Source organism: Podarcis liolepis, assembly GCF_965112155.1.
Source record: "Podarcis liolepis genome assembly, chromosome: 6".
Lineage (NCBI taxonomy): Eukaryota > Metazoa > Chordata > Lepidosauria > Squamata > Lacertidae > Podarcis > Podarcis liolepis.
Genome location: NC_139559.1, coordinates 31,730,460 through 31,743,877, shown reverse-complemented (window position 1 = coordinate 31,743,877; position 13,418 = coordinate 31,730,460). Strand labels below are relative to the sequence as shown.

Sequence of the window (13,418 nt, the reverse complement as noted above, 5' to 3'; positions counted from 1 at the left end):
AAGAATTACACTCAATATTTCATCTGTTTTGCGAGGAATAATGTTCCATATTGTATACATCATGCTGGGCCATGAGAAAGGGTAAATACTAGCATGGCAAGTCACACCTGGCTCAAACTATTCAGTTCCCTGAAATAAGAGTAAATACAAGCCATGGAAAGTTAATATTGGAATGTTAGAGAGTAGACTTGCTGGATCAGCTCTCAGACCTATCTAGCCCAGCATTCTGTTCCCACAGTGGCCAACCAAATACCTGTGGGAAGCTCACAAGCAGGACATGAGGGTATGAACACACTCACACTCATGTTCTCCAGAAGTTTTATTCAGAGGCAGCAATATATAGCCATTATGAAATACTAGCCATTGAACCACTACAGATTTGCAAAGCTCTTAGGGCTCTGAAAACAACAACAGTTATTAATTCCATGATAAGATCTAGCAAAGTTCTCATTCTTGCAATTAAAAAAAAAATCGTACCTGGAGAGTGCCATGGAGCATTCTGCCCCATTGTTGCTGAGCTAATGTCGTTTGTATCAATCCACTGCATAATGCAATCCATTGTGGTACTCCAGCTCGATGAGTCTATAAAATAATAGCCACTAATCAGCAATGATTATTTTGACCAGCATTATCAAACACCCACCTTCCTATAACCCCATGTTTGAATAATACTGTAAAAACACAAGTGCTGCTCATCTGAAGATTCTGTATCTCCTCAGCACGATTCAGTATGAACAATTATAGTTCAAAGTAACATACTGCTAGAAGTTCAAATATGTAATGGGCATGCAGAAGTATCTGCTCAGGCAAACTGATACGTTCTCTACTAAGAGCTGTGAAGTCTTAACTAAAATCACAAAGATATGAAGAAAAACAACTAAATGTTCCCAGTGTAAAAGGACCCACAATCATTCTACATGACTGATACAAGCAAAAATCAGGAAATTATATAACTGGCTCCATGTGTCTAAATTATTTCCTGCCTCAAGACATTGTGTGTCTTACCACACCTTGCTCACTGCTATTCTCTTATATAATTATATCCTAGATTATATAATCAGGGTAACATGGCTTAACTTCTAAAAGATCCCGCCTGGCCAAAGAAGATTGGATAAATCAACCCACATGTCCCTTCCAGTTCCAGCCCTTTTGCTGACTACATAGCCCGTAAGAAGAATGTTATAACAGACAATGAGACTTAAAAGGCTGCTGCTAGTAAGCAAGCAGAAAAGCCAAAAAGAGGTTTAGCTTCCTATTCTTCAGGTTTAAGCCAGGAGTGGGGAGCCTTGGCCATAAATATGACTCTCCCCAGACTCACACCTCACCAGCCTTGTTTCATACCCCAAATGTCTTTGCTTGGCTGGAATGTGTATTTGAACTCTGATAATCCTTCTTGCTTCCCTGAATGGAGGGGTGTGTGTGTGTGTGTGTTTACAAATATAAACTTTCTATTTGTTGCTTTCCCCACATTGCCTCTGGCCCTTTCCACCACTGGCACACAGCTCCCAGAAGGTGGCCCAGAAGGATATACAGCTCTCTATCTGACACGTATGCCCCATTTCTGATTTAAGCCATACAGACACAGAGAACCAGGCATGAAATGGTGCAGTGAAAACAGAGCTGAAAAATGTGGCGCTTAAGTCAAGACCATCTCTGCAAAGAGCTTTGACTCAGAGCCCACCTCCATTGCCATTACAAATATTTAAAAAGTAGCACTACTGTACTACTAATTATGACAGAGCATGAGCCAAACTATTAAATTAAGAGCTGAAGATCCTGGTTATACAACCAGAGCTTCTGCCTCAGCCGCTGAAGTTACTTTACAAGCATTGTAATGGTTAGTGTTGGACTAGGATCTGGGAGACCAGGGTTCAAATTCCCCGCTGAGCCATGAAGTTCACTGGATGATCTTGGGCCAGTCACAATCTCTCAACCTAACCTACCTCACAGGGTTGTTGTGGGGATTAACTGAGAGGGGGGGACTATGTATGCCACCTTGAGCTCTCTGGAGAAAAAGGTGGGATATAAATGCAACAAATAATTTTATGCCTAATTCTGGGAAGGCCTGTGATGCTTCTACGACGGGTCCCAACAGAAGCAGCTACGGCGCTTTCGTCCTTCCCACAGCAACGTCTGTCACCTCGCCGAAGCCTCCAAGGGCAAAGCTTCCATGGGCAGCAGGAACCCTCGCTCCCGATTTCCTCAGCCTTCCCACCGCCAACCGGGCCGCAGCTTGTGGGGCTGCCCACCGACAGCCCCCTGCGGACCTTTTCTCCACCCCCCCAACACACGCCCACCCCGCGCCCCTTGGCTGGTTCAAGCCCACGGCGCCGGAGAGGCTGCCCGAAGCCGGCCTCCCCAGCCCTATCCCTCGGGCCCTGCAGGCCGAGAGAGCGGTGCCGACACGCCGAGCTCACGAAGGCAGCGCGCAAAGGCAGTCGCCAACCTCACTCACCACAACCCTCACCAGCGCCGCCATAATCCTTCAAGGACGAGCTTCCGCTTCCGCCAAACTTCAAAGTGCTTCCGCTCCTTCATCCGATGCCGGCGCCGCCACCTAGTCCCCCCGGGATGCTCTTGCGGAGCGTGTCTGGCCGGGGGCGGCGGGGCATGCGCCCGAAGAAGCTCCTTCGTAGCCTCGATGGTAGTTTTGCGCCAGGACCTGTGCCTGTGGGGCAGCTCGTATTATGGGGAAGCCAGGAGACTTTCCGTAGGGGGTCAGGGGGGCTGGCTGTTGGGAAACGCCGTGAAGGTTTCTTTTAATTTTATCCTCTTCGAAATCTGTTCCCCGTAAAGCGTCGGAAACTTGATGTATTTTTAATGGCGAGGAAGGTGCTTTCTCTAGCAGTGCCGGATATACGTATAAGCTAAACAAGCTATAGCTTAGGGCCCCACTCTTTTGGGGGCCCCAAAAAAGTTATAAAGGGGGGGAAAACAACTGGATGTACATTTCCAAAATATAAGAGAAAAACCAAATAAAACAAAATAAAGATTATGAGGCTTTGTAAATTGTGTTTCTAAAGGAACTTTTGTTATTGCCAAATGCCAATGTGTTTGCATTATTAAGTTTGTTATGAATAAAAAATCATTTTAAGTTAGAGCTTAATAATTATTTCACTATTAATATACTTAATTCAGTTCAACAATTACCTTGATAAAATACATATTTTGTTATGTGCAAATGGCTTTAGATACCTATTCGGTACATAAATTACCATATAGCATATATTCAACGCAAAAGACGGCGACAATTTGTTGTTGACAAAGGACAGCTAGACATATAAAAGGCTCCATTACCTTCAGTAGCTTAGGGCCTCATCCAACCTAAATCCGGCCCTGCTTTCAGGAATGTGCAGAGTGTGATTTTCTCCCACCAGTTAGTAGCCACAACCGGCTCCCCCAACACACATACCAAGGATGAGGTGGCAGGACCTAATTCTGGCCACGTTGTTCTCTGTTCTCACCCTCTTCTTGTGCGCTTAACCAGTGCCATAACTAGCCATAACTGCGCCTGGTGCAAACCATACATTTGGTGTGACACCCATGTCAACTGCTGCCAATGTATGTTTAAATTAGAACCACAGATTTATAATTACATAAGAAAAGCTTAAAAAATCAGTGGCAGCTGGTAAGATTTTGTCTAGGCAGGGCTGTGATTTTGAACCTTGTGTTTTTTTTCACAATAAGACTAGTATAGCACTCATTTTGGAAAGTGGACCATTTCACATGTACACTGTCTCACTAAAAAAACAACCTCCATCAATTATTCTCTGCACTTTTATGGACAGGGGAAGAGGTTCTGTATAAGGGAGCAACAGCATTTCCTCCATGCTGCATTCAATATATTTTGAACTTTGCTATGAGAGGGACATGTTGGAAGCAGATACACTTTTTCTGGAAATACGACAACAATTATTTATTAAACCTTGCTCACCTGACTTGGTTGCCCCAGCCATTCTGGGAGGCTTCCAATAAAAATACAAGGGGAAAACCAACATAAAACATTAAAAGCTTCCTAAAACAGGGTTGCCTTCAGATGTCTATGAAAATTTTTACAGTTGTTTAACTCTTTGACATCTGCAATCAAGCAGTCTTTCCTTACTAAACAGCTGCTGCTGCTGCTGCAGTAACTTTTAATGAGTGAATGCAGGGAAATGGTTAATACAGAGTTTGTTGCTACATAAGCCACCAAACATTTCTCCTCCAGTCGAATTCACAAAATTGATAGATATAGAGACACACAGTGTCCACTGTTCTCTCTCTCTTATCCCCCACCTCACCTCTAGAAAGGGCTACAAAACAAATACTATATAAAAGAAACAAACAAAAACGCTTCTCATAGTAGGAGACACACACTGTTGCTTTTCTGGTTTACCAGAACATGCTAAAAGTATGCGGAGCTCTGACATTCAAGGAAATATTGGAATCTAGAATGTTTGGAGGGGAGGTGTTAACATGTAGTAAACATGTGCTGTGAGGCTGTGAATGACCAGTGATCTTTTTGATATATGTGTCTCCCACATAATACATGAACCATGCAATGAACAAGTGCAGATTCATATTTAGCATAATGTGTGAAGCAGTCCTAAACTCATTTGCAACCCAGCTATAAATCACTTTTCCATCTTCTGAATGATGGCATTATTAATTACCATAACTTTCAACTCTGAATGCCAAAGATGCAGGATGCTATCAGTCAGGTGCCCAGGCCTTGTAAGTTTCCTTAAGGCTACTTCTGCAAGTTCTGCCTCTGAAAGGAGCTGTGAGGAGCCATTCATTGTGGCAGTCTTGGCCTTCTGTGGTAAAAGGCCCATTTGTGAAAGAGGAGCTGGCAAGAATGGAGTCATGATGAACATGGAACAGTAGGAAGGAAAGACTTTCTTTAGCCATAAAAGATTTGTGTTGTGAACAAGCTCCATTCTTAAACTGTTTATGCTTCTGAAGTTCTATACTCCAAATACCCAGACCATTTCCGGTAGTGTATTGGCAAGTTCCCAGATAGGCACACTGCCAAATCATATTGGCAGATGCTTTTCCCTGGCCTATTTTAAAATAATTTCCAGTGAAAGGGATTCCATAATCACCACTATTAACTTATTCCACTCTCCAACAATTTTCATACAGTATTTACAATTCTTTTTGTAATATTTAAGCTGAAAATGTTCTTGTAACTCAAAAGCCATTGCTTCCTCCCTTACCTTCAGTAGCTATGGAGAACAATTGATCTCCATCAACCTTATAGCAGCTGTTTAGATATGTACTTGAAAAGAGTTGCCAGCTTTTTGACAGCATAGGCACTTTCAAGACTGGAACTCCTGTTGTTTTCTCCTTGATAAATATTTTCAGTGCCTTCAGCTTCAACTTAACCAGCTCTCAGATGCCTGGTTAAAACTATTTTATTCCAGGAGGCCTTTGCTGAGTTAATGCTGCTCTGATGTGTTAATCTCTGATGTTTTAAATCTCGCTTGTTTAATTATTGTTTTGAATTTTTGTATATTTTATGTTTCCATTTGGTAAGCCACTTTAAAACCCAGATGGGGAATAGTTTAAGTAATTTCGTTGTCCCCGAGAGGGGGCAATGACAATAAAGATATTATTAATTAATTATTTAATAAAATAAGTAAATAAGTTAAAAAGTTGCTTTCATATATATTACATTTTAAATCCAATATATTCCTGCTTTCTTTTAAATTATCCACTTGTTTCTTAAAGTCATTGCCTGAACCTAGACACAATATTTAACTAGATGCTAATGGCACATTGGTTCTAAACAGTTGCCAGGCATTAAGATGATGCTACAATTCTTTTTTGACATGGTAACAGCTAGCTATTGATACGCTCCATTTTAAGTAGGAAATCAGCCTTTGCCAGCTTGGTATCCTCCAGATGTTTTGAATTACAACTCCCTTCAGCCCATTATCATAGCTGTGATGGCTGAGGGCAGTGCTTATTTTCTGAGGGGACTCAGGGGTGCACATACCCCTAAACATTTTGTGAATCTAAGTTTGGCCTCATTGTGGAGCACTATTTCAATATCACGATTACGATTACGATATCTTTATTGTCGTTGTCCCTTGCGGAACAATGAAATTGAAAAACTACATGAAACTACCACAAAACTACATAAAACTACATAAAAACTACACAAAACATTCAAAAACCCCTAAAAACTCTAAAACCCCATTTTATGTAGGAAAATGAGAGTATTCCCAAACATTTTTTAAAAACAACAATGCACTGGCTGAGGGTGACAGGATTTGTAGCAGAAGACATCTGGAGAATAAAGGTACCCCTGCCCGTACGGGCCAGTCGTGTCCAACTCTAGGGTTGTGCGCTCATCTCACTCTAGAGGCCGGGAGCCAGCGCTGTCCGGAGACACTTCCGGGTCACGTGGCCAGCGTGACGAAGCTGCTCTGGCAAGCCAGCACCAGCGCAGTGCACGGAAACGCCGTTACCTTCCCGCTATAAAGCAGTCCCTATTTATCTACTTGCACTTGGGGGTGCTTTCGAACTGCTAGGTGGGCAGGAGCTGGGACCAAACGACGGGAGCTCACCCCGCCGCGGGGATTCGAACCCCCAACCATACAATCAGCAAGTCCTAGGCACTGAGGTTTTACCCACAGCGCCACCCGCGTCCCTTATCTGGAGAATACTAGGTTGGCAAATGCTGTACTAAATAAAGGGCTGGTATGGCAATATAAGGTTTGAGAACTAGATCATGTATTGAAATCTAAGTGTTGAATTCCCCCTCCCCTAATTTTGTAGTGCCTCTCAAGAAAGTGTTGACTTGTGACAACAGGGGGTATAAATAACATTATACAATGAGCAAAATTCATTGAAATTTATTAGCACATTTTTGTGTCTGGGTAACTTGTCACCTATGGTGACATTTCTCTTTGTGACATCTAATTCCACCTGTCATTGACTGGTTGGATGCAGAGAAACGGTGGGAGGAACCAACTGGGAAATCCCCAAAGGAGTAAGACTCAGGGCCCGGGGATTGGTGGTGGGACAATGATGAGTGATCACAGTAAGAAGACTGGGAAGAGGAAGTGTCAGAAGCTGAAGGGGTAACAGGGCTTAGTGAGCTGGGAGAGTCTGTGTCAGAGAGAAGTCCAGAATCAGAGGAAGAAGCTGTGTGAGTTGGAGGAGGGAAGCTAAGAGGCAGAGATGAGTCAGGCTGGTGAAGACTCCCGGGTTGTTTCCCTCTTCTGCTGCTCCCTCGTCTCCATCTCCCAGAACTTGAAGAGGTCTGAAACTGGCAGAGCTATGGCAGGCTGCACACAGGCATGGTGTCCGATTGCTTGGGAAAAGCTCTGGAGACGGGGAGACTTAGACAGCTGTGGGAGGCGAGGACTTTCTCGGCAGCTGATTCATGGGATAAGACACTCAGCTAAGTCTGAGTCTTTTTTTTCTTTTTACTTGTAATAAAGTAAACTCCAACTTCAAACAGTGTGATTTACTGCCGGTTCTCTCTTTGACACCACCAAAACCCTGTTTCCATTTGCTCCTTACCTGAGCACAAGATGGCCATTTTGTTTCAAGTACACTCCCCCCCCCCCAATATTAGCATGCCTGTTTCCACCAGCTGGCAATGTTGAAGACATGTTCAGATCACAGCAAGCTGTTAAGGGGGAAGCTGTATTCTCAAGATACTTAAACAACAACAACACAAGGGTCTTCAACAATACCTCTTTATCAGTTGGGGTGCAAGCCTAACCCAGATAAATGTAACTTAGCCTATTTTGGTATTAAGTAACATATTTTTAAATGAAAATTCACACATGCACATATAAAAAGACGGCACAAACCTTCATTTTACCCATTAGGAAACATGATAATTAGTAGGTCTTGTAACATTTGCTCTTGCACACTTCCTGAAAATTATCTATCTGTGTGTATGCCCAGAACAGAAAAGGGTTGTGGAAAGGGGAAGGAGCAATTGAAGGAGCAATTGAAGCTTCTGAATAAGATCAGCATAGCAATGAAAATTCATGACTCGAAAAAAATTGTGTTTGGAGCTAATGTGCAGGCAGACAGACACTAAAATCAAATCTAAATGATGCATTTGAAAGTACCCTTAATGCATGTTGCAATGCATGTTGTGTGTATGTGTATGCGTCTTGCATTCCTTAAAATTAGGTTTATGTTTTGGTTATGTAAATTGTGGCCTATTAATACTTTTATAAATGAAATAAATAAATAAAATGCCCAACTCAGGTACACCCCACCTGGAAGCTCTCTTCTGCAAGACAAAACCAGGTACAGTGGTACCTCGGGTTACATATGCTTCAGGTTACATACGCTTCAGGTTACAGACTCCACTAACCCAGAAATATTACCTCGGGTTAAGAACTTTGCTTCAGGATGAGAACAGACATCGTGCTCTGGCGGCGCGGCGGCAGCAGGAGGCCCCATTAGCTAAAGCGGTGCTTCAGGTTAAGAACAGTTTCAAACTAAGAATGGACCTCCAGAACGAATTAAGTACTTAACCTGAGGTACCACTGTATAGCCCAGCTTTGATTTTAAACAAATCAACTGCTCCTGGCACTTCAAATGCAAGAATAAACATTGATGCCATCTTAATAAACATGACCCCCAGATGTTAAGCAAATGCATAGAAATAGCTGTACAAAGATTAATCTGGAATTGAGGTGAAGTTTAAGCTCTAATATTCATTAACACTGAGGTCTTTCCAGACTTGTCCTCTCCAGAGAAACATATGTTTGGCATTTAGAAATAAAAGTGTTTTAAAAAAATATTGAGGATTGCCATATGCTAGATGGAACACATCCGAACTTGAAGATGTGGTTACCATAGAAGGCTAGAATCCATTATCCAATTTGACTAGTTAAAGCTACCTTGGGCATTAGAGCAGCCTGCCTCTATTGCCAAAGTAACAACCCCTCTGTCCCAAGCGCCTGTATGAAATTGTAAAAGACTGAGAATGTTCTGTTGTGAACATTCCATGACATTTCATCAGCTCAATCACTGCCAGAGGTTTCACCACCACAAAATTCTTTAGGGTATTACAATATAAAATTCTTGAAACCAACAAATTTAACAGTTAGTGGAATTAATGTATTTGACACCAAAAGCAGTTTAATAATTACCGTATTTTTCGCTCCATAAGACACACTTTTTTCCTCCTAAAAAGTAAGGGGGAATGTCTGTGCGTCTTATGGAGCGAATGTGTGGTCCCTGGGGCCGAATTGCCCAGGGGCAAAAAGCAGATCGTGCTTTCTTTCTTTTTTTTTAGAAAGAGGGAAGGGGGTGTTTAAACAAAGCCGCTGAGCAGCTGATCGGCAAGCGATAGAGGGGAGATAAGGGACTCTAGTGATAAAGGAGGCTGCCTGGGAGGTGGGAGGTAAAGACAGCGAACTTGCAAGGAGAGGAGACAGGAAGATTAAAGCAATGAGGAGAGAAATTAGAAGAAAAGGAGGAGCAAAAAATTGCTCCAGCTAAGGAAAAGACACTAAGGCAAACAATAGGGAAGGGGGTGTTGAAACAAAGCCGCCGAGCAGCTGATCGGCAAGGGATCGGGAGGGAGATAAGGGACTCTAGAGATAAAGGAGGCTGCCTGGGAGGGGGGAGGTAAAAGCACATGGATCCTCAGGATTTTTGCATTGGGTCACCCCAAATTCATCTTCAGATCACATAGCATGTCCATGGCTACAGCCTGCACCAAAAGAAAATCACACATCCACTGTTTCGAGGGGCCGCAATGGTGCAAAAACATGGTTACAAAGCACGGATCCACATGGTTTCTCAGGATTTTTGCACTGGGCTACCCAAAACTCACCGTCAAATCACATATCATGTCTGTGGCCACAGCATGAACCACAAAAATCATACATCCACTGTTTCATTCAGAATATTTTTTTTCTTGTTTTCCTCCTCTAAAAACTAGGTGTGTCTTATGGTCAGGTGCTCTTATAGAGTGAAAAATACGGTAGTAATGCTTCTGGAACCTCCATTTTCACTTGTGGTCTGCACTTCCTTGAGGACAAGTACATATCAAGGAAGTTGCGGAGTGTTTTTCAGGACTGAGCTAATTTAATTGAGGTTTGTTTTGTTTTTATTTGCTGTAATGCTTTCCACTATGTAGTTGTGCCTTGTCTCATGTTCTGTGATCTCAGGTCTTGCTCAGTAGATTCCCCACAAATTAGTCATTGATCATTCAGTTGCTACTCTGGACTAGACTCTGTACTTTTTGCCAGTTCCAATCTGCTTTTATCCTGTTGGGACTTTTCTTTCACAGTTCTGAAGCCAAAATCAACCCGCAGCACAAGTTTCTTGACTTCCGTACTGCTTGTTGTCACCATCCGTTTTCTATCAATCATGCCAAGATTTTTCCTTCCCTTTTCCAGCCCATGGATTCAGGGTAATAACAAAATAGGTTGGCATTTTTGTTTGTGTTTTTCATGCCAAGGTTTATCCTTCCTTTGCCTCATGGCCAGGGGGTATGCGGTTAAAATTAAAGCAGATTCCTCACAAGTCCTCTAATTTGTAATTTGCTTACTTTCAATAAGAAAATAATTTGGACCTTTCAGGTATCAGGAAAACTTTGGGGGTTGGGAATCAATAGGTGACAAAAACTAGACCTATCAAACACAGAAGGCAAGGTTTTGCAATCGTATTGGTGCTTGGAACAGTTAGTGATCTTCAAGATTGAAGCTGCAGTGGATGGCAGTACAAAAATGGCGGAGCAAGTAAAGCAAGGGGAAAGAATAGCTCGGAGGGAAGAGTGGCTTTGTTGTTGCAAAAGTGGGATGGTGACATTTAGGGTATGGTGCCAATTAGCACAAAATACGGCAGCCAGACTTGTCTGGTACTCTTAGGCTGGAGCACTGAACTGATTTTACACCAACTTCATCAGCTTCCCATTTGCTTCTAGGTCCAATTCAATGTTCTAGTTCCATCCTTTAGTGTGAAATGGCAAAGAGCAGGATGGTCCAATGTGCGGGCCGCAAGGCCTTTTTTGGCAGCCCTTGGTAATCTTAAAATACATTTAGGGCTCTAATCCTGCCTGGAAAGCCATACACACAAGCCCAATCCCCATGTTCCCAAACTATCTCAAGGCAGCAGAGGTTGGCAGGGAAGTTGACAGACAACGACATGAAGCCAAGCTGCCACTGCGTGCCTCCAACTTTTCTCCCACACATATCAACTGCAAATTAGTGGGTACAGTGGTACCTCAGTTTAAGTACTTAATACGTTCCGGAGGTTCGTGCTTAACCTGAAACTGTTCTTAACCTGAAGCACCACTTTAGCTAATGGGGCCTCCTGCTGCTGCCGCGCCGCCGCTGCACGATTTCTGTTCTCAACCTGAAGGAAAGTTCTTAACCCAAGGTACTATTTCTGGGTTAGCGGAGTCTGTAACCTGAAGCGTATATAACCCAAGGTACCACTGTATTCAGTATCTTATGATATAGTAATATATTGGAGCATGAAATAACACCCAGGGATAGGATCATAATATCCCCTATGTCATGGGACACTTCCAGATTAAAGTTTGTTCTGGAATTGGTGCTACTCATGCGTGCTTGCATTTCCCCCCAGCATCCACACAACATTGTTGGCAACAAAATACCTGTCTGGTCCCCCCCCCCCCATTTCCCCATTTAATCTGCATCTCCTGACAATAACTCAACAAATGTCCAGAGCAGGGTCATTGGAGACCAGTGTCCGCAGAACGTTACCCATGGCCAAGCAAACCTGGATTTTGGCAAATGCAAGCTTGTTCTATAGACAAGCCCTGTTCCATATTAGATTGTTTTGATCATATGCATGAATGCATTTGGTGTGAAAAAGAAGGTCAAGAAGGCTGAGGTACCATCTATGAGAAAACATTTTCCAGATTTTGGCTTTCTCTAAGGTAATATGCAAGTGCAATTAAAACAGAACCTGGAAATACAGAGTACAGTAGCCTATTCAAAGCTTGTTGTATGAGCTGAACTCCCTTCATTGATAGTTTTCCAAAACACACAGCTGCAATAATCTTTATCCAGGGGCAGGGAATAAATTAAGTCTGAACACCTCCTCTACATATAGTGTGGTACAGTGTGCAGCCCTGTACGCTGTATAACCTCTTATTGGTAATGGAAAGCTAAAGCAGGCAGGAGTGAAAAACCTGTCTGACCAGCAAAGGTTCTCTTCTTTAAACAGCACACAAATGAGAAGAAAAATCTGACAAAGTAGAGGGCAGCTTAATCACTGTTCTGTTCTGTTCTGTTGCTGTAACAATGTCTGCTGGAGTCATCAAACCTTCCAGTTGGGCACTGGGCCAAAACATATTCAGAAATTGACAGGGAGGGATGAAATGCCAGGAGCATCCTGCTGGGCAGGTAGTCGCAAACAGAGCCCCCACAGATGATCAGCTAAAGTAAATAAATGTGCCATTCTAACAGGAGTAGCAGGAACCACTAGCCTTAAAGTTGGGTAAAGTTTTCCATTCGCTTCCTATGATTTTTGCCTCCATCCTTTTATTTTAAAAAGTCCACTCCTGGGACTGAAATCTGAAGACAGATCCTCTCAGAATCATGTAGTGGAGTGTGCATTAGTGACCTCTGCCCTGATACATTTGGTTTCATTATTCCAGGTTGCGGTGTTCAGACAGGGGAGTCTTACAACAGAGAGGAGAGCATGTTCCAGTAAAACTGAACCAACTATATCCAGATAGTAAAACATTTTACAGTATTTGCTGCCTGTTCTAAGCGAGTGGTATAAAAAACTTGGTGAGCAGAGCTCATGCATAGCATACGTCTAAAACTAAGAATCGACGATAATATTATGAGTTAATTGCATTTTAATAAGTGATGTCAAGATTGGTTTTGATTTCAAAGCCATATTTATCACTCCTATAATTGAGCTTGAAAAGTTTGCTCTCATAAATGCACTGCCTTATCCAATGGCAGTTGGAGTCATCATCACTTCTTTTTAAAAAAAGAAAATTATTGGCATCCCTTTCATTGCATTGAAGTATGACAGTCTAGTCAATAAATATGTTTAATAGATTAATTCATACAATATTTAAAACATCTATGGGGATCCAGATTTTGTATGACACAGCATCCAAAATGCACCACAGTACTTCTGGTAGGATAATTAATGTTTTAGAGGAGTCCCATTGCACCCTACATTTCTTACTGTAGGCTAGTCATAAAGTCATTCTGTGTAAACCTGAGGGCTTGTAACTGAACAGCATGCTCTTCAGAATGTGTGTCTGATGTATCATATCAAAGGAACATGAAGCTAACATAGGAACACACGAAGCTGTCTGATTCAGAATCAGACCATTGGCTCATTTAGCTCAGTGTATTTTCTACACTGACAGGCAGCAGCTGCCCAATGTTTCTGTTAAGTTGTGGGTGAACATATCAGACGACACAGCGATTCTTCAAACAGCTCTTGTTTAT

The 13,418-nt window shown here is 42.5% G+C and overlaps 2 protein-coding genes across 4 annotated transcripts in view; one reads left to right on the top strand and one right to left on the bottom strand.

Moving 5' to 3' along the window:
• UQCC1 (ubiquinol-cytochrome c reductase complex assembly factor 1) overlaps positions 1–2,655 on the bottom strand; it is a 41,767-nt gene extending 39,112 nt beyond the window's left edge. Inside the window, exons 1-2 of one of the 2 annotated variants that reach the window (XM_083508489.1) lie at positions 2,456–2,655; positions 478–582 (exon numbers count right to left, since the gene is read on the bottom strand). In XM_083508489.1, coding sequence (XP_083364615.1) covers positions 478–582; positions 2,456–2,479 — 129 coding nt within the window. In that variant the 5' untranslated portion in view covers positions 2,480–2,655. The remainder of the gene's footprint in view (positions 1–477; positions 583–2,455) is intronic. The other variant, XM_083508490.1, reaches the window with a different exon arrangement.
• CEP250 (centrosomal protein 250) overlaps positions 1–13,418 on the top strand; it is a 136,488-nt gene that overhangs the window by 65,683 nt on the left and 57,387 nt on the right. The gene's annotated exons all lie outside the window — the stretch shown is intronic.